At 35.2% G+C, this 22,585-nt stretch overlaps 1 protein-coding gene across 1 annotated transcript in view; it reads left to right on the plus strand.

Annotated features, from left to right (window-relative positions):
• OTOGL (otogelin like) overlaps positions 1-22,585 on the plus strand; it is a 92,646-nt gene that overhangs the window by 55,864 nt on the left and 14,197 nt on the right. Inside the window, 17 exon segments of the mRNA XM_040544770.1 lie at positions 3,715-3,882; positions 5,456-5,734; positions 6,362-6,479; positions 7,739-7,818; positions 8,767-9,036; positions 10,720-11,633; positions 12,797-12,974; positions 13,850-13,992; positions 15,171-15,194; positions 15,297-15,389; positions 16,064-16,253; positions 18,578-18,792; positions 19,613-19,754; positions 20,093-20,278; positions 20,769-20,981; positions 21,882-21,986; positions 22,287-22,394. Of these exon segments, the coding sequence (XP_040400704.1) occupies positions 3,715-3,882; positions 5,456-5,734; positions 6,362-6,479; positions 7,739-7,818; positions 8,767-9,036; positions 10,720-11,633; positions 12,797-12,974; positions 13,850-13,992; positions 15,171-15,194; positions 15,297-15,389; positions 16,064-16,253; positions 18,578-18,792; positions 19,613-19,754; positions 20,093-20,278; positions 20,769-20,981; positions 21,882-21,986; positions 22,287-22,394 (3,426 nt within the window).

The following is a 22,585-nucleotide window of genomic DNA, read 5'->3' on the forward strand; positions in this document are numbered from 1 at the left end:
TCTCTTTGATTCATCCTGGTATTTATATACCTTGATGAAAATACATAGGCTTCATGTTTGCTAGTATACCACCTAGCTATGTGCTAGAAACAAATCTGTATTCCCTGATTACAACATCGAATCTGTTTTTATAAAGCACTTAGTTGCAGGCCATTGACTAAAAACCCAGTAATTTCTCACATTGACCACTCTAGAATTTGGAAGGTGTTTTTGACAAACGGTTTATCGTCTTTCTTTCTGTACTATGCTATTTTGAAATACTTTTCTCCCCACCTATTATTTTGTTTCTCTTTTAAAAACAAAAACCCAAGACACACTTGTCTTATATTGGTTCACTCAGACTAAACCTGAAAAACATTTAGTTTGGTAATATCTCTCTTTAGCTGTTATGATTTAGTTTATATCTCTTTAGTTGTTATGATTTATCTATTGGTTTATTTATTTATTTGTTTGGATTCTTGATTTGGGTATATGAGTTCAGTGAGCTCAGTAAGTTAGCAAAACAAGTCTCCATGAGTCTTTTTGCTGTATGTCCAGAGACAGTGGGAGCATGGAAACAAACAACTTACTTGTAAGTAAAAACACACATCTGGAATCTCAGATGAAATATGATACACTGCACACAGAAAACAAAACTAGTTATAGCTTGTGCTGAGAAGAGTCTCTGTAAGCTGCAGCAGTGTTGGAGGTTATCTCATTTCTGTGCTCCCCATTCCCTGGGTGGGATTACATACTCACAATCACTTGAGTTCTCTGGACCTTCAGATCCATTAGATAGAAGAGGTGACAAATATGTAATTTGCCATATATTCCTTGCTCATTTAATATCATTATGTCACTATACTGACTATTTTTTTGCAACATAACCTCTGACTAGTAACAAAGGTGTTTTCCTCCACTTAGGCAGACACAGTAAAGTATCGCTGGAGGCAAGTGCTTGTATGAACACATCCCTTGTATTCTTCAGTTTCACAGGATGAATCTGCACAAAATTACTTTTTGCCACTGTCTGTTTACTGGTGTAGTGCTACAATATCTGTGAGAACAAAATAAAATATATGGAAACTGGATATTGCATGTGGGATGTTAAAACATGAAAGATTTGGTTGATGATTAAGGAAACCCACAATTTTTGTTATTTTGTGTGTGTGTGTGTGTTTCTTCCATTCAGTTCTGCTATAGGTATCTAAAAATGCTGTTTTTTTTTTAAGCTTATTTTATTTTATTTTATTATTTTTTTTCTGTGCAGTATCTCATATACTATTGGGGATTTGACCAGTGTGAATAAAAACAGATAATCTCACATTAGTAAGGGATTCAAATATTGACACATTGTTGTGCATCTAACATAGTTATACATGGTTATCACCATTTGAATTTTCACCCCACTGAACTAATTACCTTCGGTGTTGTGAAATTTAAGTCTTTTTATCCAGAAAGGAATGGTGTAGACATAATGCATCTCTGATGATACTGAGTTAAGATTAATCATCATCATCATAATTAATCTGATAGGATTTTTAGAAAAAAAAAAAACACCTCATTTTATGAATATTTGTCACAGTTATTAACTTATGCTATTGGGTTTTATTCTAAATTGGCTTGTTTTCTTTTGATTTTCCTTCTTATATTGACATATAAAAGAGTTTGCTCTAGTTCAATTAAGAATTCAGTTGAACCAACTGATGGGATGATTCTTTGACTTGGCATGTGTAGTTATAACTGATTTGCTTCTACTTTTAATGGGTGAAGGTCAGTGACCCAGCTGTGTTAAATAATCTTAGTATTCCCTGATGTCTCAATTCATAACCTCAACATTTTCAGCATGTGGGTGGATTGCTGTGCCATGCAGCACATTTTAGAAGTCAGGGAGAAGCTCTAGAAGGAAGTTAGCTTGTGCTTGTGCTCCAGAATTCAGAACTGAGACCTATCACATTTTGAAATTGGTAGGATACATGATTTTCTGCACAGGTCTCACAAGTACTCTACCATAAAGTAACTAACTCCTGTACCATAAAGTAACTAACTCCTTAGAATGAGAATAGTATTCATGTAATAAACTTCCTGTGGCATCCCTTCTTAGATCTGGATACTGTTCAAGCGTTTGTAGGAAGTGAGATACTAAAAAAGAAGGGAAAATTAGCTAACTGCAATCACACAAATGTGACTTTCGATACATCCTTTTTAGCAACTTGCATCCTGTAATGAGCATCATACAGTAGACAATGCTTTTCTGCTTTAGAGAGTCCAACCCACTACATTAGCAGAATTTAGATACTGCTACGTATACCTGGCTTTCTACAATATTCCTTGCAATGTGGAATTTTGTCTTACTTAAAAAGTAGTATGAAAATCAAGGATGGCATGTGTTGACCATTGAATGCCATCAAAACACCTTCTGGTGTGTGGGATGGCTCTTCCTCTGATTCTTTTTTGTTCTGCATGATGTCAAACTGTTGAATCTTTGTGGAAACTTTCTCAGTTACAGCTCAGTCCTGATTTTGCAGTAGTCACAGGCAAAATGTCTGTTAGTACGTGGGGATGAACATCCCATGATTTAGGGTAGAGTCAGTAATTGACTTGCCACTTCCATAAAAGGGATCACTTTGTGGCAAGTTTGTGAGCTTCCAGTGCATACGAACTCCAGCATAGCTTCATTATAAAAACACTAATTATTTTCTTGCAGTTTTTTTCAGAAAATGGTGTTTAACTTCTAGCAAAGCCAAATCTCGTTATTAAGATAAGTTCTTTCCCCTTAGAAGAGTCATATCAGAGAGCAGATGTTCTAGGTTAGGAAAGGGGTACAGTCTTCTCACTGGGATTAAAGGATTAAAAGCTTTCTCAAAATTTACAAACCTTGTTTATTACTCACAAGGCAAGGTCTTAGAAGTATGCTGCTCTTGGTTCTTTCAGTGGGGTATAGTGACAAAGACTGATGCTGTTATATCTCAATGTATCCCTGTGAGCCTTTCCAGCCCCGCGGAAATAGCTTTAAGGGTATGTTATAGGATGTCTGGGGCATAGTTGGGACAGCAGCATTTTGGCAGCAGTACCAGCTGAAGTTGTTGTCACTGCTATATTGGCATGAACTTTTGGATGACTATGTGCTGAACCAGACTGGAAAATTTAGCTGGTCATTTTTCAGTAGGATTAGTTTACTGCTGAAGTACTTAGGCTGGCATAATAAATGGGGCTGTAGGGGGACAGAAGCAAGTGGTCTTTGGGAGATGAACTAGACAACTGCTTAAGCAAGGGAGCTGCCAGAACTTCAATTACAGCCTTCTTTTTTAATTGCCTTGTAGATATTGGAGTAGTTTCAGTGTCTATTTGGGGAATAATATTAAAGTTACTGTGTTGATATTCCAAAATATGGAAATAAGGACACGTGAAAGACAAAAGACTACACAGAGGCAGCCCAGATCGCTTTCTTGTACGTGCCATTTTATGAGGATAGCTGCCCACACTTTTTTATGCTCACTTTGTATCTATTGTGTTTTGGAAAGCAAGCAAAGAGGAAGGGAGTACCTTGAACAGATAGATACAGACCTACTCCAGCATAACACCTTGAGGCATTAAGCTGTAGCTCAAAAAATATTTGATTCCAGGTAAGGTGAAATATTTAAGGCAATATATTATGTCAGCTAAGGCTTAAGTTTTGTATGTTATGCAAGTTGGATTGTTTTTTCTTTTACTATTTGATTTTTCTTCTCTTAGGGCTTGGTGAAGGACCCTATATTTTGGCAAGTTCTGGAGAAAATGACACAATTATAGGAGCTAATGTATCTAGTAGAAGGATATTTCCCCTGCCTAGAACTGGAGCATATGGAAATGTATTTTTCAGTTTCATGATAACTCCAGGTCTTTTCAAAGATAAAGATTTATGTAAGTATTCTCAACATTACTGTGAATGTCAATACATATTTTTCAAACTATATGAATGTTTTTTTGCTGCACCTTCTAAACCTAAAATAGTCTAGATATTTTTAGTTATTGGAATAATAACATTGAAGTGTTCTGCTTTTGAGGAGGAATACTGACTTTTTTGAAAAAAATATTGGAAAACCTACCTGCCAGCTGTAAAGCTGACTTCAGAAATTGTTTTAGATATGCTGCAAAATATGAGTGAAGAATTCCTTCTTGAGGAAAATGTAATTAGATTGTGTAACTGTAAAATGGAAAAATTTGCATATGTATCTAAAAAGTAACAATTCTGAAGATGAGTGAAGAAAATTTTGTCTCCAGTAAAATCATTTCTTTTCTATCTATTCTCTTTTGTGACTATTAATGCACCATAAAGCATGCAAATTAGAACAACCAATCTGGCTCCTGCATTATTAATGAGCAGCATCTCAATATAATGTAGAAGGAAGCTTCTTAGGTCAACAGCTATTCCTAAAGTCTATTCTTCATTTATCAGAGACAGATCCAAACAATATAACCAAAAATAGATGTTTAAATATTTTACCTTCTGCCTTCTGCATATGTTTTCTTTTCTTCACATACACTGAGTTTTGCCACTGAAGTCAATACTGACTTTCTCATTGCTTTCTATAGTTACAGAATTTAATTTTTTGACAAAATCCTAAACCCTCAAAAGTCAACATAGAGAAGGGCTGTATTTACTATAAAATTTGAAACTATAGTCACAAGCTGTGGACAATTTTCCATGTAGGTTTTTAGCTACAATTTTAAAAACAGAAAGTATATAAAATAGAAGAATTAGTTCAGTCTTGTCCAATTATCCAACCAGTGTCAAGTATAAGTAAAATATTCATTATGTCTGTGCAGTACACAGTTTTCATATTTGTGAGGGATGAGGTAGTGCTCATCTAGATTAAAGATATTGCTAGATTGTATTCAAGGTGACAAACAGATCTGAAGTCAGCCTTATTCTAAGTTCTTAAACTCTCAGATAATTTTCTTCACTTTCAATTTTTGGCAGGAGTAGAAAGAACAGGGGGTTGAGTCTTTTATTTGCCCACAAGTTTTCTTACTGTATTTCTGGATATGACTGTATGTAAAAAAAGCTTGACATGAAGATGAAGTAAAGCACGCTCTTACAGAATTTGCGATGTTACTTACTAAACAAGTTTCATTGCAGTTGAACAGTTGGATGTCCAAAGCTGAGGAAAAACTATCTCCATTTGAGCATATCCCAAGTTGAGACTGCTTATGAATTATTTTGAAGGCTGGTAGTAGTAGGATGAATGTAGTTTTTGTCTGATTAGCTCTTTGGTGAACTCTGCATTATGTGATCACTTGAAGTTTCTTTTTGACCTGCATTTCTACCTTTTCCATACTATAGATTTATTTATTTATTTATTTATTTATTTATTTATTTTTCTATAAAGCAGTGTTTAAAAGGAGCCACTTAGCCAATATATAGATTGAATCACACTTTCAGACTGTTTTCTATGAAAAGTTTGCTATTAATTTTTTTTTTCTTTTGTCGAAGCTCTCTCTCTTGTTTCCCTTGAATCTGCTGAAAGGCCAAACTACTTTCTGTACATACATGCTAATGAAACCATTGGTCTGGAACAGTGGCAGGCAAGTGCCTCCTTTCGGAGACGAGCCACATTTTTCCACCACCAAGGCCTCTGGAGTCCAGGGCTCAGTGCCTTCGAACTGCACAGTAAAAAAGGTTTTTTCATCATTCTCACATCATCTGGTGTTAAAGTGGCAAAGTACGATGACTCAGAAGAATTCAAACGTCTAAGTAGCTTTAGTATTGAAGGTAAATTTTGCATAATCCACAGGGATAAATTTGGTTTCTTCTTCTTGCCTTCAGAGCATTTCTCATGCATTAGCAATAGTAACAAGTATTTTTATCTTATTCTTAAGTACTATTCTGTCATTGTCTTCCATTCTACATCCAAATGTTATTTTTTTTTTGCAGATACAAAGAACACTTTACTTTTTGACTATATTTTCATTGTTTTATTCTTTCAAAATAAATGTGGCATGTCACAAAAAGTGCATGTTAATGTCTTGTTATTGAGCTACAGATATCTTTTTTTTTTTTTCTTAAATGAATGGAGTAACAGTATCACGTTTGAAGCAAAGAGTACATTCACTATGTTTAACTATGTTTAACTGATCTTTTTAAACAGAATGTGTTGTGAAAAATAAGTAGTTGTTTGTATCTTTGATGTTTCAGTGTCTTTTACCTTGATTGAATTTAAAATACTTATTCAAATGACATAAATGAACAAAATCTCACCTATTAAAGTTCTTGAATATTTCCATACTGGGTTTTCCTTTTTTACATTTTTCTGAAAATTCCAAGGGTATAGAAAATACTATAAATTTACAGTTTTTTGACTACTAAACCAATAAATAATACCTTCTCCTTCTTTCTCAGAACTCAGTGCCTCTGTGCCTTATAGAAGGATGTGTGAATGGAGATATGAATCTTGTGCTAATCCTTGTTTTAAAACATGTAGTGATCCTGAAGGAATAGCATGTAAATTTCTTCCTCCGTAAGTCAAATTAAGCTCAATATTACTGCTATATTTTTTCATGTAATGTTCATACAGTATGTTTTCTGAAAATTACTTCAGCTGTAATGTCCATTAATTTTTAGTCATCCAAATTTCAATAGCAACTCTCACAATTAGTGTGAAAACATTTGCAACAAGCCACTTGTTTTCCATGTTATATATTCTTGTTTACATATGATCTTTTGACGTAAGTAGGAACAAAGAATAAAAGGGTTTGTATTTAGCCTAGGGGATTAGCTTCTGGTAGTGCTAGATTGACATTTATTAAATGAAATGAACTCTGTTCCCTTCAGCGGATATGGTATATTCAAATCCTAAACTGGTATCTCATGATACTGTAACTGATTTAATCCTTCTGGTGATTAAAAGTCTGAGACCAAAAGCTAGAGGAATAGTCAGGGTGAATGACGCCCTCTCCTGTGAGAGGATGGAACTTTACACTAAAAGATGGTCTTTGGCATGACAGGAGGGATTTTACCCTGCTGGTGTTAGTTTGTTAGTCTTAGTAATAAGCTTTCCTGTTTCCATGGATCTCCCCGGCATCTATGGAAAGTGAATTTTTATAAATAAACCAAAGGACAATATATCTAAAAACTCAAGACACAAAATCCGGTGGAAAAGAAATGATATTTTGAATTTCAGATTATCTCCATGAGCCTATGCAATCTATAGTTAGGATTATTACTAATATAACTAATTTCCTGTCTTGCTATTTTTACATTTTTTCTGTATTGGCACACTGGTTGCTTATTGAATGATTTTATTGTTAAAAATCCCCCATAATTAAAAGGTAAGATAATATATAGACTTGTCTGTAGTCTTCCACTCTGAAACTGCACAAGAATGAGACTTTTTATAGAGTCAGTCTAAATATCTTAATATCTGAAATGAACATATCTGGGCAAAACAGCACTCTTGCAAGTTAAGTTCTTGGTCCTGTTGGAATCTGTTCAGCTTTGGCACCTGAACTTCCACCTGTGTGTGGAAGCAGAATGCTCCAAAGCCATCACATCCATCAGCATATGCAAATAATTGATTATTAACAATTTAGAAACAGAATTGTGCTGTCTCATTGACCTTAAAATAACTCATAATTCTGTGTTCATCTTTACACTGGAAAGTTCTCAGAACTCTGATGGGGAAGACAATCAAATGTCTCGTTTTACCAAAATGAAATAATTTAAAATTGATTTATATTTCTGCTGTGGCTTTAGAATTAACTATACAATATTTTAAAGGGTTGAAGGATGCTTGCCATACTGTCCCAAAAACATGATCCTTGATGAGGTCACACTTAAATGTGTTTACCCAGAAGATTGTAAGTATATTTTACGATATTAATCTAATCTTATGAATTGTTTTACAGATAATGAGAAGTGATTTAATCAGATGTATTTTGATTTTTTATTATTATTAATTTTTATTTTTATTAAATGTTTTAACAAAATATCTTTCTGTTGAAGAGCCTCACTCTGGGACCTAGCCTCCATTCCCAGTCATCCAAAATACATCTTCTACATTCATATGAATATGTATATTGAATTCCTTCATTTATCTAATAGTGTGAAATTCAACATTTTTGGTGTTTTTAGACTCACTATAACTGTGATTTGACTATATAATGCTAGAGTGTCATATGTGTATGAAAGATCTCAAATGGAAAAAATATTGCTGTGGTGAAAAGTTCAGACTTTTCAGTAGGTGAGCCATCCCTAACAACTTCCTTAGATCTATTTAATAACTTTTAGTGTGCGAAGATACCACTATTTGCTTATTTTTTGAATATTGCATTCTTTTAACACAACTATTGCATTTTAATACTTCATTTTTTCCTTTACAAATTTAAATTAATTGCATTTTGATATTTGCTAGTATAAAGTTATCTCATATATTATATTGCCTTCCAAAGATATAAAAGAAGATAGCATACTCTATACTCTACTTATGCCAATTTTTTTTACTATTTTAGATTTACTGAATTTTCCATAGAATTCCCTTGTTGCTTCAAAACTGCTCTGCAAATTCAAGGTTTTCAGTAATAATAAAAATTGGCTACTCCATTTGCAAAGAAAATTAGAATCTTCTTGAGAGTGAGTTGAGTTCCTCAAAGCCATCAGGCAACCTGGAACCATTGGTAACTTATCTTTTCAGCAAAATTATGCTCTGGTTTGTTTGTATTCAAATGGGACTTGAATATATATAGATGTTGATATCTTGCTTTACCAATAATCCACAAAAGACAGTGAAATGTGCATTTTCATTTTAGGTATACCTGTGACACCTGTGGAATCAGCAATTGAAACAAAACCTTCTTTGCTATTCCCTCACGTGATTAGTACCACAGCAAGATTTCCTCAGAAACATCCTATTCTTGTTACTTCAGGGACTGAGTCAACTCGTACCCATATGACAACCGAAATTACCATGAAGGCAAACACAACTTCAGCAGGAATGAATATGTCAGCGCAGTCCATTACAGATTTTTATTCACTGGAAGCATCTAATGCAGCCACCTATTCGACATTTTCATTATCAAGTACAGTGGAGCCTTCTGGTGTACCTCACAGCACAGCAAGCCCTTCTGTCCTTTCCAAACTCATATCTTCAAAAGATTTTCCAACTGCTTTTCAAACCTCAGCAGTCACATCACATACTGTCAGTTCTACCCCATCTATAACTTCACCTATTCTAGTAGCAACTTCAACAACCTTACTCAGTTCCAGTCCTCTTCCAACAGGTTCTACATTATTAATACCCAGTTCACTAGGGGTAGTTCCACTTCCACTTGAAGCATCAACCACTCAGCTAGGAACTGTTCCCTCTACCTCAACAAATTTGATCTCCAAACCATCTTCTGTCACTTCTGAGCTGCCAGCAGGGACTGTGAGGAGTAGGAGTCCTTCAGTAAGTCATTCTAAGGGAACAGGAATATCTTCTGAAGTGTCCTTGCCTGCTTTACTGGCTGGCAGAGCAACTTTCACAAGACCCCTATTTCTTCTAGGTTCACGGCTGACATTAAGTACACCTACTTCTCCTGTATCCACTTTGTCTGTTAGAACTATGTCTGGTTTTGGCCAACCTGTAGTTCACTCAACACCCATTTCTGCATTAACTTCAGCAGCTCCTCAAATTCCTAAAACAACTAGCTTTGAGACAAGTTTTCCTCAATTAATCTCATCTTCATCTTCGGAAACAACCAAACCCTTGTCTAAAACTTCTCTGGTACCATTAAATACAAGTTCGTTAGCTAGATTTTCTCCAAAGCCATTTTTATCTTCAGTGGAAATTTCAGTGACTGTTTCTAAGCAGACAGCCCCATTAATGAAAGGCAGTATTTCAACTGCTCTGCCCATAGTGGCTAGATCTTCACCTCAAGTTTCTTCTCAAATCCCTATAAAAACTTCTTCAAGTCCTTCTGTAACACACACAGTCTCAATACCAGTGCATTCTCTGACTACTTCCCTGAAGCCCAAAGCTATGAGAGATGTCACTGTTGTCTCAAAAAGTATTTATAAAGAACCTTCCACTTTTTCAGTGTCTCTACTAGCCAATCCTACAATCTCTGATATGTTTTTAGCAAGCTCAGCCTCAACAGAAAATAAATACATAATCCCCACTGATTCCTTTTCACTGTCATTCATTTCTAAAAAGCCGAAGAAAACCATTAGTTCTACAGTATTCCCTATTAGGACATTGGTATTACCTCCAAATGCAACATTAACAACCACTGAAAAAATTACAGAGTACCTAATAAGTCCTCGCACAGAGATGAAAACCATGCCTGTTGCACAGAGTGCAGGCACTTTCGCTCCTAAAGATCTTTCTTTTACAATACCATCATCTCTACTTAGAATCTTATCAACATCACAACCATCCTCTGTGACATCTCATACTACAAGTTTTTCAGCGATTCCCATATTCAGCAGGACATCTTCATTAACACAAAATATAACTGCTACCCAAACACCAGTTTCATCTCTAGATGCACAAGGAGCCTCAAAAAGTCCAGTTACAGACTTTGCAACTTCTACAGATTTTTCTGCATTCATTTTAAACATTAGCTCTTGTACTTCCCTTTCAGCAGCACTAAACACATCCATTATAATGCCCTCTTTACTAATGCCTAAAACTCCTAAGGTCACTTTAGAAAGCCAGTCTGGTAGGGTCTCCATGTCTTCACCTCCTCCTAAGACCACTCATATCTCTACTGTTTCTCTAGGAAAACAGAGTTCTTCGGTAAGTTCTTCAGCAGAAGATGGAACAATATCAGTCATGTCAGCTGGAATCATCACTCAATCCACTGCACCAATGATAATGAACACAACAGTGAATGCTGCATCCCTAAAAACACCTTATACTTTTGTAAAAATACCACCTAGTTCTTCAGCCAGTTTATTAATTGCTTCTGACACTACTGTATTCCCTAGGATTACTTCAAAAACGTCTGATTCTTTTGTTGCTGATTTGAAGTTTCATATGGCTTCACCTTCAGTTCCTACCACCATAGAAACACCTATGTATGTATCACGCAAGTCTTTATTTACATCTCCAGCATCTCATGTTTCACAGAGCAGTAAAGAAACTCCAAAAATGACAATCATGAAAACAACTGGTACTACAAATCCTTTATCACAGACAAAGAGTACTTCATTTACAGCTTCAGAATTTAAGTATGCAACCTCATTTGAAAGAACTTCAGATACTTTAGAAAGCAGCCAGACTTCACATTTGCAAAGAAATGTAACCAAGACAAAGTCAACCACAACAGAGAAATCTTCCCTGCCTTATTTGACAGTACCTGCAGGTCAGAGTTCACCCTTTTCAAGAGAAAGAAATATAACCTTAGCAAAAAATCTCTCTGAAGTTCCAGATGTAACAACATCTGATTGGTCTAAAATCCTAACACAGAGAACAGGTAAACCTTATTTCAATTTAACAGAGCCCACAGAGTTGGAGAACAGAACTGTAATAGATTTATCCCATTCTGTTGGTGAAATGGTGCTTTCTTCCCCTTCAGAGACTATGGAAACACAAACTTCTCTGGCAAGCACAAAAACATTGACAGCTATAGCTGACAAGGCTTCTTCTGGTACAATGATGCATCCACTGTCGTATACATCTTCTGAATGCGTGGTATGATAGTTTTACTTGCCTTGATGCGTTAATGTATGGATATCTATACTGATATTCAGCATGTTATACCAGAGATTTTAAGTATCTCCTATTTTCGTTTCATTTTTCTATTATGTAAAAATGAATTATTCTTAGCGGATTGTTGTATCCCTGCACTTTTAGTGCCCTGGTGTATTCTGCAAATTAGATCTATTGCTCAGGGAAAAAAAAAAAAAAAAAAAAAAAAAAAAAAAAGGTCTAAAGCTTTGTGCTGATTCTAGACAGCAAAATATATTTCTGAGGTTCAGAAAAAAGCCATAGTCCATAGAATCTGGAGGTTTGTGCACAATCTGGCCTTTCTGTTTTCCATTTCTTTCTTTCTGGTAGGGTATAAAATGATGGGAATGCATGATTCTGTATTTTTTTAAATGCTTTTGTGTTATAATGCTTTATATAGAGTATTCCACTGTCACTAGATGGAACAGGAGGGGTGTAGGTGAATTGATGTTCATCAGTCATCTGTAGCAAATAAGCAATTATTTCCAAAATAACTGATGCAAATAACAACAACTGCAAGATAATTAAGTCTGTACAGCAAAGTTAGACACTCAGTATCTAAATTGTAGGACATATTTGCCTCACCCAAGCCTTCTTGTCTTGTCAGCGTGAAGGATTTAACTGGCCAAATTATCTTCAGACTTCTGCTTATTTTAATGCAATTTATTTTAATGCCTTTTTTGTTTGTTTGTGGGTATGTATTTAATCTCTCTGAGGAAGTGCTACATTTTTGTTCCCAGTGTTCTGGTTACTTAGGGGTCTTTTACTTTCTAGTACTAGCAGTGCAGAATATTAATTTAATGATCCCTCTCTCTCTTTTATTTTTATTTTTTAACCTGGGACCAGGTTGCCTGGGAGAGATCTAGAGGCTATCGTTAGCTTGCTGATATCCTATGCATCTCATTGTAGTCAAATGCAAGATCAGGTGTTAGTTTGTACTGTATCTAAACTTGCATGACAAAAGAATATTTTAGTCCAGCTTCCAGACCCAAAGTCAAATATATAGGAGGAGTCACATAAATGTGTTAATTCTGTCTCAGAGTAGGGCTATAAACTAGCGATCACTTGGACTTCATAAGTACAATGAGTGTAAAGCTGATTCTGGTTGTTTTTTCCATATATGACAGCCAAGATATCTTGAACCTGTCGACAAATGTAGCCAATATATATGTGTTAATATGGGTTGGATGTTATACAACCTATCAAGGAACTGCCCTAAGGATGCGCAGAAGCCAGACTGTGGTTTTCGAGGAATGCCAGTTCAAGTTAACGCTGATAGTTGTTGCCCAGAATGGGAATGTCCCTGTAAGTCACAGTTATATTATTATATACTTCCAACATAGAGACTTAATATGGAAATTTCACGTGATAAATTAAGGGATTAATACAGTGGAAAGATTAAGCTGAATACTGAAATGAATTTAAAGGAGATTGTTTTGGGCCTCATCAGCAAAACAATGAAATATAGTAAATGCTTTGGTATCTTTGAATTAACATTCAGGAGAGTCAAAAAGATGGTTGAAATTAAAACATTGCAATTAGATCCACAAATCAAATGTCAACATTTTTAACAGAAAATCTTCAGAATTTCTATCATTAGAAAACATTGAGATGTCAACACTTCTGGGAAGAAAAATTAAATACTTGTTTTTTCTGAAAGAACCCCCCCAAACTTCACTTAGCTCTAAAAGGAGTACTTAATGATATTTAGAAACTGTAGAGACAGGTAGCAGACTCAAGGGAACCAGAAGGTTAAACAGAAGTCATATTAAAAGCCTTGCGTCATTTCTGAAACACAGATCACATTTTAAAATATTTGTTTCAAGATCGAATGGATGTGTATCTTGCTATCAGCGTGCCAAATATTTGTATACATTAATGTACATATTTCATCTGACAATGTACAGATTCATTAATCTTACTTGTAAAACATTGTTGTAAGTGAAAATTTTTACCATTTTAAATTTTCCTGGGCATATAGCACTTGATTAAGCTATGTCCACTAAATAACATAAGATGCTTCTCCTTGTGGCTCAATATGCTGTCTACGGAACAATGCCAGCAATATATACATGAAAGTACGTCATATGAAAGTAACTACTGCTCAAACTAAAAATGTTTTTAGAAATGCCTAGTATTCTGTTTCATGGTAACCTTAATAAATGACAGTTCTTTTTTAGGTCAATGTTCTGTACTGTCTGAACTGAGTGTTATTACATTTGATGGAAACAACATAGCCCTCTGTAATATGGCTTCCTACATTTTAGTCAAGCTACCGGGAGAAGTTATTATTGCTCATATTGAAAAATGTCCTTCTAATCAGGTAAGATACTTGCCTTTCCTCAATAATTTGTGTCTTGAATGTTGGTGTTATAGGTATGAAATAGTGCAAAAATGCATCACTAAAAACTTTCAGTTTTTATCAATTCATCTGAATTTATACATTACAGTATTGTCAAAATGAAGAAATATTTGGAATAGTCACAAAAATCTTTTGCCTTTATTTAAGGAAGGTAGTAGAAGTTCAGGATTAGTGTGATGAGATACTTTGCCACTGTCTACCCCTCTGCATTGCCTGCAGAGGGAGTCCAGACATTTCATTTTTGGACTGCCATTTTTCGTCAGGTCAGTCTCGTCTTTAGAGTCTGCACAAATGTTTCCTTTGCATTGCCCATGGTTTTAATTCATGAAGACCTTGATCAGTTGGCTTGCATTTCCATCTTTGGCTTGTAGATAAACAAGTTCCTCACCAAGTACTTTAGCAGTCTTCTTTCCTTCCCATCCCTCTTTGGTCTCATAACCACTCTCTAATACATTCTGGGCAATGGTATGTTTAAATGTTAAGTCCTGAGTCTTGCAATGTTTTAGATGTTTTCTTTTGAATTTCTTTTTCTTTCTTTTCACTGTTTCTTGGATGCAGACTAAAGGTGTGATTGCAGCTTACATAGGCAAATGAGATGTCTGTAGCTGTTTTTATTTAATAAATATTTTCTAAAAGGGTTTTATAGCATATGCTGAGATTCATGAGGCTGTTAATGAGTCGCTCTCAATGTTAAAGGTGATTCATTGGAAGCCAGCTGAGCTATGGTATATATGAGTTGCAATCATGTGTGGAAAGATGTCTTGATAAAATAGTTTTATCAAGGTTAAGGCAGGGGATTATATTGGGATGACCATTATATCTCAAAGTATTCTTTTTTATTCAACTTGTCTAGGTCATTGGGTTGTCTTTTCTGTATTATTTGCCATATAAACCCCTTTTATTTAACTTTTTAATAAGTAAAGAAAGTTTCTAAAATTAGTTAATTGAAAGGTACAATGTATTAGCTGGGAAATGTGTATTATTTTTTATTTATAAGGAATATATTGGATGATTTAAATTAGGAAGCTGATTGTAGAAGAACTTTTAAACACAAAGAGAACATTCAACTTATTCTTGCCAAATAAGAATTCTGCTGATTATCATTGCACTTCTAATCTACTTTTTATTTTTTTTTTCAGAGTGCAAATTCAATAAGAAATCTAGTAAGTACTTTTTTCCTTTATTAATTATAAATTGTATGAGTATTACACATATTGAAATAATTCTTCTGCTCCTTAAAACTTTTTAATCACTTTTCTTTCAAGGTTCCCCCTGCAAGCACTTCAGGGCTCTGCTTTAAGAAGTTGAATGTAACAACACATAGATCTAAATTACTTATTAATCGTTTAGCAAGAAAAGTAAGTATATATCACCAACATATAGCATGTGTACATTTAAGAGATAACTGGAGAGCTATTCTATGTAGAATGCAGAAGGTCAGGCTTATAATGAATGTACTACAGGAATAGGATTACTTCTGCAGTTCATGTTCCTGGTAATTCATGGTATGCTAGAAGAAAAAATAACATTTCTGATACTAAGCCTCACTTGCCTGTCATTTATACAACACTTCAAAGTGATTTGAGATTTTAAAGAAGCTGCAAAGGCATTTATATGTGAGACAATATTTCCAGAAAACCTAGAACAGAATAGTTTTCCAAGATGTGATAAATATTTAGGCTGTCATTTCTGCTAGGTAATAACAGATTAGAACAGTTTAGAACAGATAACTTTGAATAATCAGAATAATCAGGGTTTTTTTGTTGTTTTGTTTTACCAGATGATATAGGATAAATAATATTTATTGCTTCCTTAATTAGAGAAGACTTCCATATCATTATTTTTTTCTCATGCCTACTTCATCTGCAGTTACAGAGTCACTAACAGGAAGCATTGTGATATAAACACAGTGACTACTGCTATTGTATGTGGCAGACACTGTAAAATTATCTTTTGCTTTAAGATGTAAATAAATATAAAATACATCCTTGCAATCTGTTTTTATCCCTAAAAGGCATTTGGTTTATTTTAGGTAGTAGTGGATTCTGTAATTCCATCATTACCGTTTTCAAAAGAAGGACTGAGTATTCAGGATACTGGTGCAATGTATGTCATTAATACCCCAGCTGGTATTAGCATCAAGTGGGCTCATGTTACAGGCATCATAGATATACAGTATGGATTACACTCTAACACATCAATGAAGACAGAAGGACTTTGTGGTGAGGCTATGGTGGCAATTAATTACTTTCATATTTACAATTTACACCTTCCTTTTGTGTCTCTGATCTGTTATCCCTATAGCTTTCCATGTTACTCCCTTTAATTACACTGTCAATCATATTTGAAGTAGGCTTGTGAATTTGTATTAATTAACAGTAATAAATCAATAATCCTGTTTGAAAGCAATGCTTGTTAACAGAGCAGTTTTCAGAACAAGTAATGATCAATACACTATATTTAATTAATTTTTTAAAAAAATGTAGTCATCTCTTCCTGTGCTAAGAATATCATTGAAGTCAAGCAAAGAAAAGGGCAAAACTTTATATGGAGAAGTGACTGCTGAAGAAGTTCAAGTACAGAGAGTATGCTTCAATGATTATAGGAGAAAGGGATAACTATAGGATGCTGGCAGTAATACCTAGTGCTATGCAAATACTGATAAAAGGTGTAACTTGGGAAGGGTCTGAGTTCACTAAGGATGGTGAATCCAAGTTCAGACCTGTTACAATTGGATCTAGGGTCAAAGACTGTCTAAGCTATCAGACTTAGATTACAATGACAGCAAATTTTGCATGTTCCAGGCTTCCCTAATAATGCCTTTATAACTCTGCCAGTATGAATTTTATGGAAAAGTGTAAACAGGTATTCTAGAGTAACATTAATTGCATCATAAATGTTACTTTTCTGGTGCATTTATTTTACTGAAATCTATCCCATATTGACCAGAAAAAAATATTTTTTAAAATATTTCAGTCTGCTTTTAGTTTTAAAAGCAAACAAAATAATTCAGGTATGGTTTACGTATACATTCTAAGCAAATTAAGTATTTAAAATCAATTTCTGTATTCTGCTTGAACAAAAGAAAAGTTCTATATCTTGTGAGAGAAGGGGAATGCTGGCTGTGGCAGATACTGCACTTTTCCTGGTATCATGCCCAGTATCATCTTTTCTATTCAAACTGGAAAGGTTGGGATGAGATGAGATTGCAGGTAGGAAGTATTATAGAATAGTTGCTCTTTGTGTCATGAAAAGACAGGAGGAGGAAGGATATGCACACAACTCCAATCTCAGCTGAACAGTGCTGCTCTACCTGGTATTTTGCAAAAAGTATGAAGCCTCAGTTAGTGTTTTTTTCTGTCATCTAATGTTTGCTTCTGTCTGGAATTCTCCTGTCCTCTCCCCTTCATACTGAAGAAAATGTTGGACTATGTGGTAAATTGGTTTTATTTTTACACCTGTATTGGTTCTGCAGTTCTGTAGGGTGATCTTACAGAATTCTAATGCCAGTACCAGCTGTGGGGTGGCATTGGGACAGCAAGAAGAAGCAGTGCTACTATCAAGTGCTTCTTATCATGCAAATACTATCTCCTGTACTTCCCCATGCTGTCTGAGAGAATAGCAGGGCCTGTCACACCAGCCTAGTCCACCGGGGTCCCTGGAGGGTATCAGGATACAGGGCTCAAAGCATGAAGACTTGGGCTATGATTAGCCATGTAGAAGCAATGTGGAGAAAGGATATAGAAACTTTGGGTGTTCTGTCTCTGGGATTTAAAACACTATTATGAAAATTAAAAAGGCTGATGTTATTGACTTCTTGTGTGTTCATAAGAGATACGTATTTCCATTGACAAATTAACTAAATACACTATTTCTAAACTAACTAACTAACCAAATACACTCTATTTACACTCTAGCTCAGATAGCCAATTGATGTTCGGGTCTTGGGGAGTGCTTTTTTGAGTGCTTTGGTATTAATAAACAGGTTTGGAAAAGTATTTTCAATAAAGAAAGCAATTTGTTCCTCAAAAGGCTTCTTTCACAACTTCTTGCATTTAGATGTCCAATTAAATTTGAATAAAGCATCAGATTGTCAGCAATGTGCAATTAATTTGAAAATCATCTACACTTACTCCCATGCAGCTGATTGCTATTCAGTAGAAGAGCAGAGAATTTCGTGCCATGTCAATGAATTAGCCCCCTCAACAGCACATTTTGGTGACAGTTTTTCTTAAAACTTCATTCATTATTGGGAAAAGTATTATTACTTGTATTATATGATCTGCTTGCTTTGCTAAGTTGATCATGGAATCATAACTAGAGGGTTGGATCTACAGCAGACATGTAGTTGCTGTGATTTATAAATTCAGATGACTAAGTCTCACACATGAACTTGTTGCAATGTTAATTTTATCAATTGCACTTTTCTCTCTCAAAGGAAGTAATACACCTTTTTTTTTTCCTTTTTTTTTTCTTTTTTTTTTTTTTTTTTTTTTTTTTTGCTTGTTTGCTTGTTTTTACTTTGAATGTGATGCTCTGACTCCAGGGGTGTGTAATGGAGATCCTACTGATGACCTGAAAATGCAAAACAGGACCATAATTACAAATGTGGAGGAAATTGAAATGTTCATTAAGAGTTGGGAAATTGAGAAATCACATGATGTAACAACTAGGAGGCCAGTAAGAAACTGTACTGAATATAACTGCACATACTGCATAGAACTGTTAAACAGAAGTGTTTTCCTCCCTTGTCACAAGAAAGTGAGTACAAAGTTCAAAGAAATTCCAGGTGCAAATTAAATGGAAGTTGCATTGTTAAGAAAAGAGTGAGAGAGATGCAGATTTTTTATGTTTTGCTTATTTTCATGAGTTCATAACAGGGTGGCTCCAATGCTTTTGTCATCTTGTCCATTGTAAATAATTCCTCAGGTAAAAAGAAAAGTACATCTATGTGGATCTCAGTGCTTTAACTCTGTTTCTTAAATCACTGATTAGGCAAAGCTCAACAGAATCGTCTGTGTAACAAACTGTAAGGCAAGAATGAAAAACTGGTTGAAGATTTGCTGAAACCACCAGGAGGGCTGGGCTGTTGCATAGTAGTGGACAGGCAGAATAAAACAAATTCTGACTTCTTCCACCTTTTTTGTAAACTTATGCAAAGAAAAACAATGCAAATAAAATAGGTTGGAACCTGCATTTAGACTCAGTAACATAGGCAACCAGGCCCTATACACAGACAAAAAGAGTACTTGCTAATAGTTCATTCACAGCAGGAATTTATGGAAGATATAGCTGCAATGTTTAATTGAGATTGTTGATTTTTAGCTGATCAGACAGTACTGCAGAAGTTCTTGTAAATAGCATTACAGTCTCATGCCTACTAATGAGAATAAGTTTCTGGCAATTTAAGTTTTGCAGAATGAGTGTTCTGAAAAAAAAAATAAATAATGACATTTTCTACTTTGGAGAATGCTTGTGATTTTATTTCCCCTGTACCTGTGTTATTTCTTGTAATTAATGATTAATTTTAATTACAGAAAACTCTTCTACGTGTTAATTCTCAATTACAATGTGTTCCTAGGTTTCACCACAGGAGTTTTGTGAAAAGATGTGGATCAACAGCACTCATTTTTGGAATTATGAGTGTGATGCACTTTCTGCATATGTGGCGTTATGCAACAAGCACAATATCTGCATTAAATGGAGGACATCTGATTATTGCTGTAAGCAGACAGCAATGTTCTATATTCTAATGTGACTTTATCCTGCTGCAGTGTATAGAGATGGGTTAAAAAATACATTTCTTCCTATTGCTATTGGACGTGCTGTCTCATTCTATCACAGCATTAGTAAGCCATGGTCCAAGTTCTTGAAATGTATCACCAGTTAGTGTCATGAAAGAATTTTAATCTTGATTGAACAAGAAGCTTATTTAAAGTACCACTAAAAATATAAATATATGATTTCTGTGATATACTTTATTGTTCCTATTACCTGTTTACCTAATGAAATTCTGAAAGAATGATAGCAACACTCAGTTTCCTCTTTTTATGACTTGCAGCATTGAATTGTCCAGAGGGCAAGGAATACCAGCCTTGTGTGCAACCGTGTGAAGCAAAGACATGCTTGAATAAGTGGTTGTATGAAGATTCTCCCTGTTCCTATTTAAGGGAAGACTGTGTGTGTAAAAATGGCACTATTCTACATAGAACAGACTCTGACCTCTGTATTCCAGAAGAAAAATGTAGTAAGTTCAGCAGGACAGAGGGGTTTGGCAAATATTTGCTAATATTAACCACAGACCAGTGTAAGCTGTTTAATTTCTATTTCAGTCCTCAGTAGGAGTGAATCTGGAATGGTTCCCTTCTGCAGAGCCTAGCTTTAATCTCAAGCTATAGCAGTCTGCACTTTAACTTCACTTGCTGATGTCACCCTGCACAGGAAAAATGATGGTCATTCTTCCATAGCTCCCAGGCTTTCTTTCCTAGAGTACTAGGAATGAGTAGAATGGACAGCTTCTTTCCCCTGCATCAACTGATTATTTCCACCCCTAGCAGATTATTTGTTCATCTGGGGTTTTTAATGTCATCATTTTTTGGGGGGATTCCTTCATCATAATGTTCTGCAGCACTCTTATTTTATGCAGTATGGCCACCTAGATGACAAACTAATTAATAGTTGCTTGCAGGAAATCTGTGCTCTCTACTTGTCAAAGGGATATGATATTTTTCTCTCAGCATGTACAGATAACAGAGGCCAACCCCACTCTGCTGGGGAGATCTGGAATGAGTCCATGAGAGGTTGTTGCATATACAACTGCTTAGAAAATGGAACTGTTGTTGCTGTAGAACCTGAATGTAATGATGATCCACCACCAGCTTGTGAAAGAGAAGGAGAAGTTATCATCCATGTCATTGAAGAAAGGGCTTGCTGTCCCAAGAAAGTTTGTGGTATGTACCCAGCTGCACACATTTTCAGTAACAGAAGTGTAAGTTAAGTGCTTGGTATTTGTTGGCAGAGGTTTATTTTTAGACAGGGTTCAAGGTAACATTTTTGAGAAGTGATTTTTCGGTAATTTTGGCTGGTTGGGTCAGCAAAGCAAAGTTCTCTTCTTTGTAAGAAGTGATTCACTGAAATATGTATTTATTTATTTTGTATTCCACATCCACTAGTGAAACAAACCTTCTGTTAAAAAATGATTTTTTAAGCTCCTCAGTAGAATTTCAAAAGAAATTAACAAATACTCAATGATAGAGGTAGCTTGGTAGTTGGGGCAGTTACCAGAGCCTATCTGCATTTCTTATGAGTGTCTTTGTGCTAAGTGAAGTATTCTCTGACCTCATGCCATTTCAAAGAAAACATTACTCCATGATATGATCACTGATTGTATTCTACCCAGCCATGGTTTGTAGCAAAAAGAATATAGTTATTGCTGCTAAAAATGTTAAGCAGAAGATACTTCCTTCTTCATAACATCTTCAGGGAAAAAGAGAACAAATGGTCCAGCAGATCTGGTGATTTTGTTCCTTAGCTACCTGTAACTAACACTGTGTTGTTGATTTGTTTAAGGAACATTTTCACTGCGACACTTTAGCTCGCTCCATTTGTAGGAAGCAGGGCAAAGTAAGTACCCGCTTTAGGTACACTGTGCTTGCACAGTGCTACATGAACTGAGCTATACCAGCCCTGGGTTGAGCTGGGAGGCTTACGTGCTGATGTGCAGCGCACTGCAAGCTGACTTGGACTGCTGTTTGTGGATCTCTTAGTAAATGGTATAAATACCTTGAGGTATAGGACTTGCACTCGTATTTGTTCGTATATGTTAAAACAGATTGTTTTTTATCCCACAGAATGTAACATGTCATTGTGTGATGCCATTATTCCAACATGCAAAACCAATGAAAAATTGGTTGTAGGCTACAACCCTCTGTCCTGCTGTCCACAATACCGATGTGGTAAGGGAAACACAAAACCACAATTACTGGGACACTTTCCAGGCTTCTACTGTCTGTAGTAAGAAAGTTTGCCTTACAGCCTGTTTTGATTTTTAGCAGAATGGGACACTGTAAATAGCTCCAGGCAATGGTATATCTATTTCAAATTCTCAATATTATTTTGTATTTGTGTTTTGTGCCAGTTTTGATTTACAATCTTTCTTTTTTTTTTAATAAGCAAAAGAAGATTTCATTTTATTTATCTTTTTAGCATTGTTTCTTTGACTCTTTTTAAAATACTGGTTATTTCATATCCTACAGAATGTGATCCTTCAGTTTGTTTCAATGCTTCTCAGCTGGACTGCAGAGAAGACCAATTTATTGTTGAAGCAAAACAGGAAGATCCCTGTTGTTTCTCTTACGTCTGTGGTAAAAAAACTCTATTATTTTTGTGGGTAACTGAGGAATAGTTAAGTATTTACAAAAATAGTATATATTTTTAGACCTTATAACTTAATCCAGGAATTCCTGAAGATGTCAGTGGGATTTCACACAGGCCAAGCTGACTGGAGCATGAATTACACTTGGGTTTGGGGATCTTTCATTTCAAACATAATTTT

This window comes from Cygnus olor, chromosome 1 (genome assembly GCF_009769625.2).
Source record: "Cygnus olor isolate bCygOlo1 chromosome 1, bCygOlo1.pri.v2, whole genome shotgun sequence".
Lineage (NCBI taxonomy): Eukaryota > Metazoa > Chordata > Aves > Anseriformes > Anatidae > Cygnus > Cygnus olor.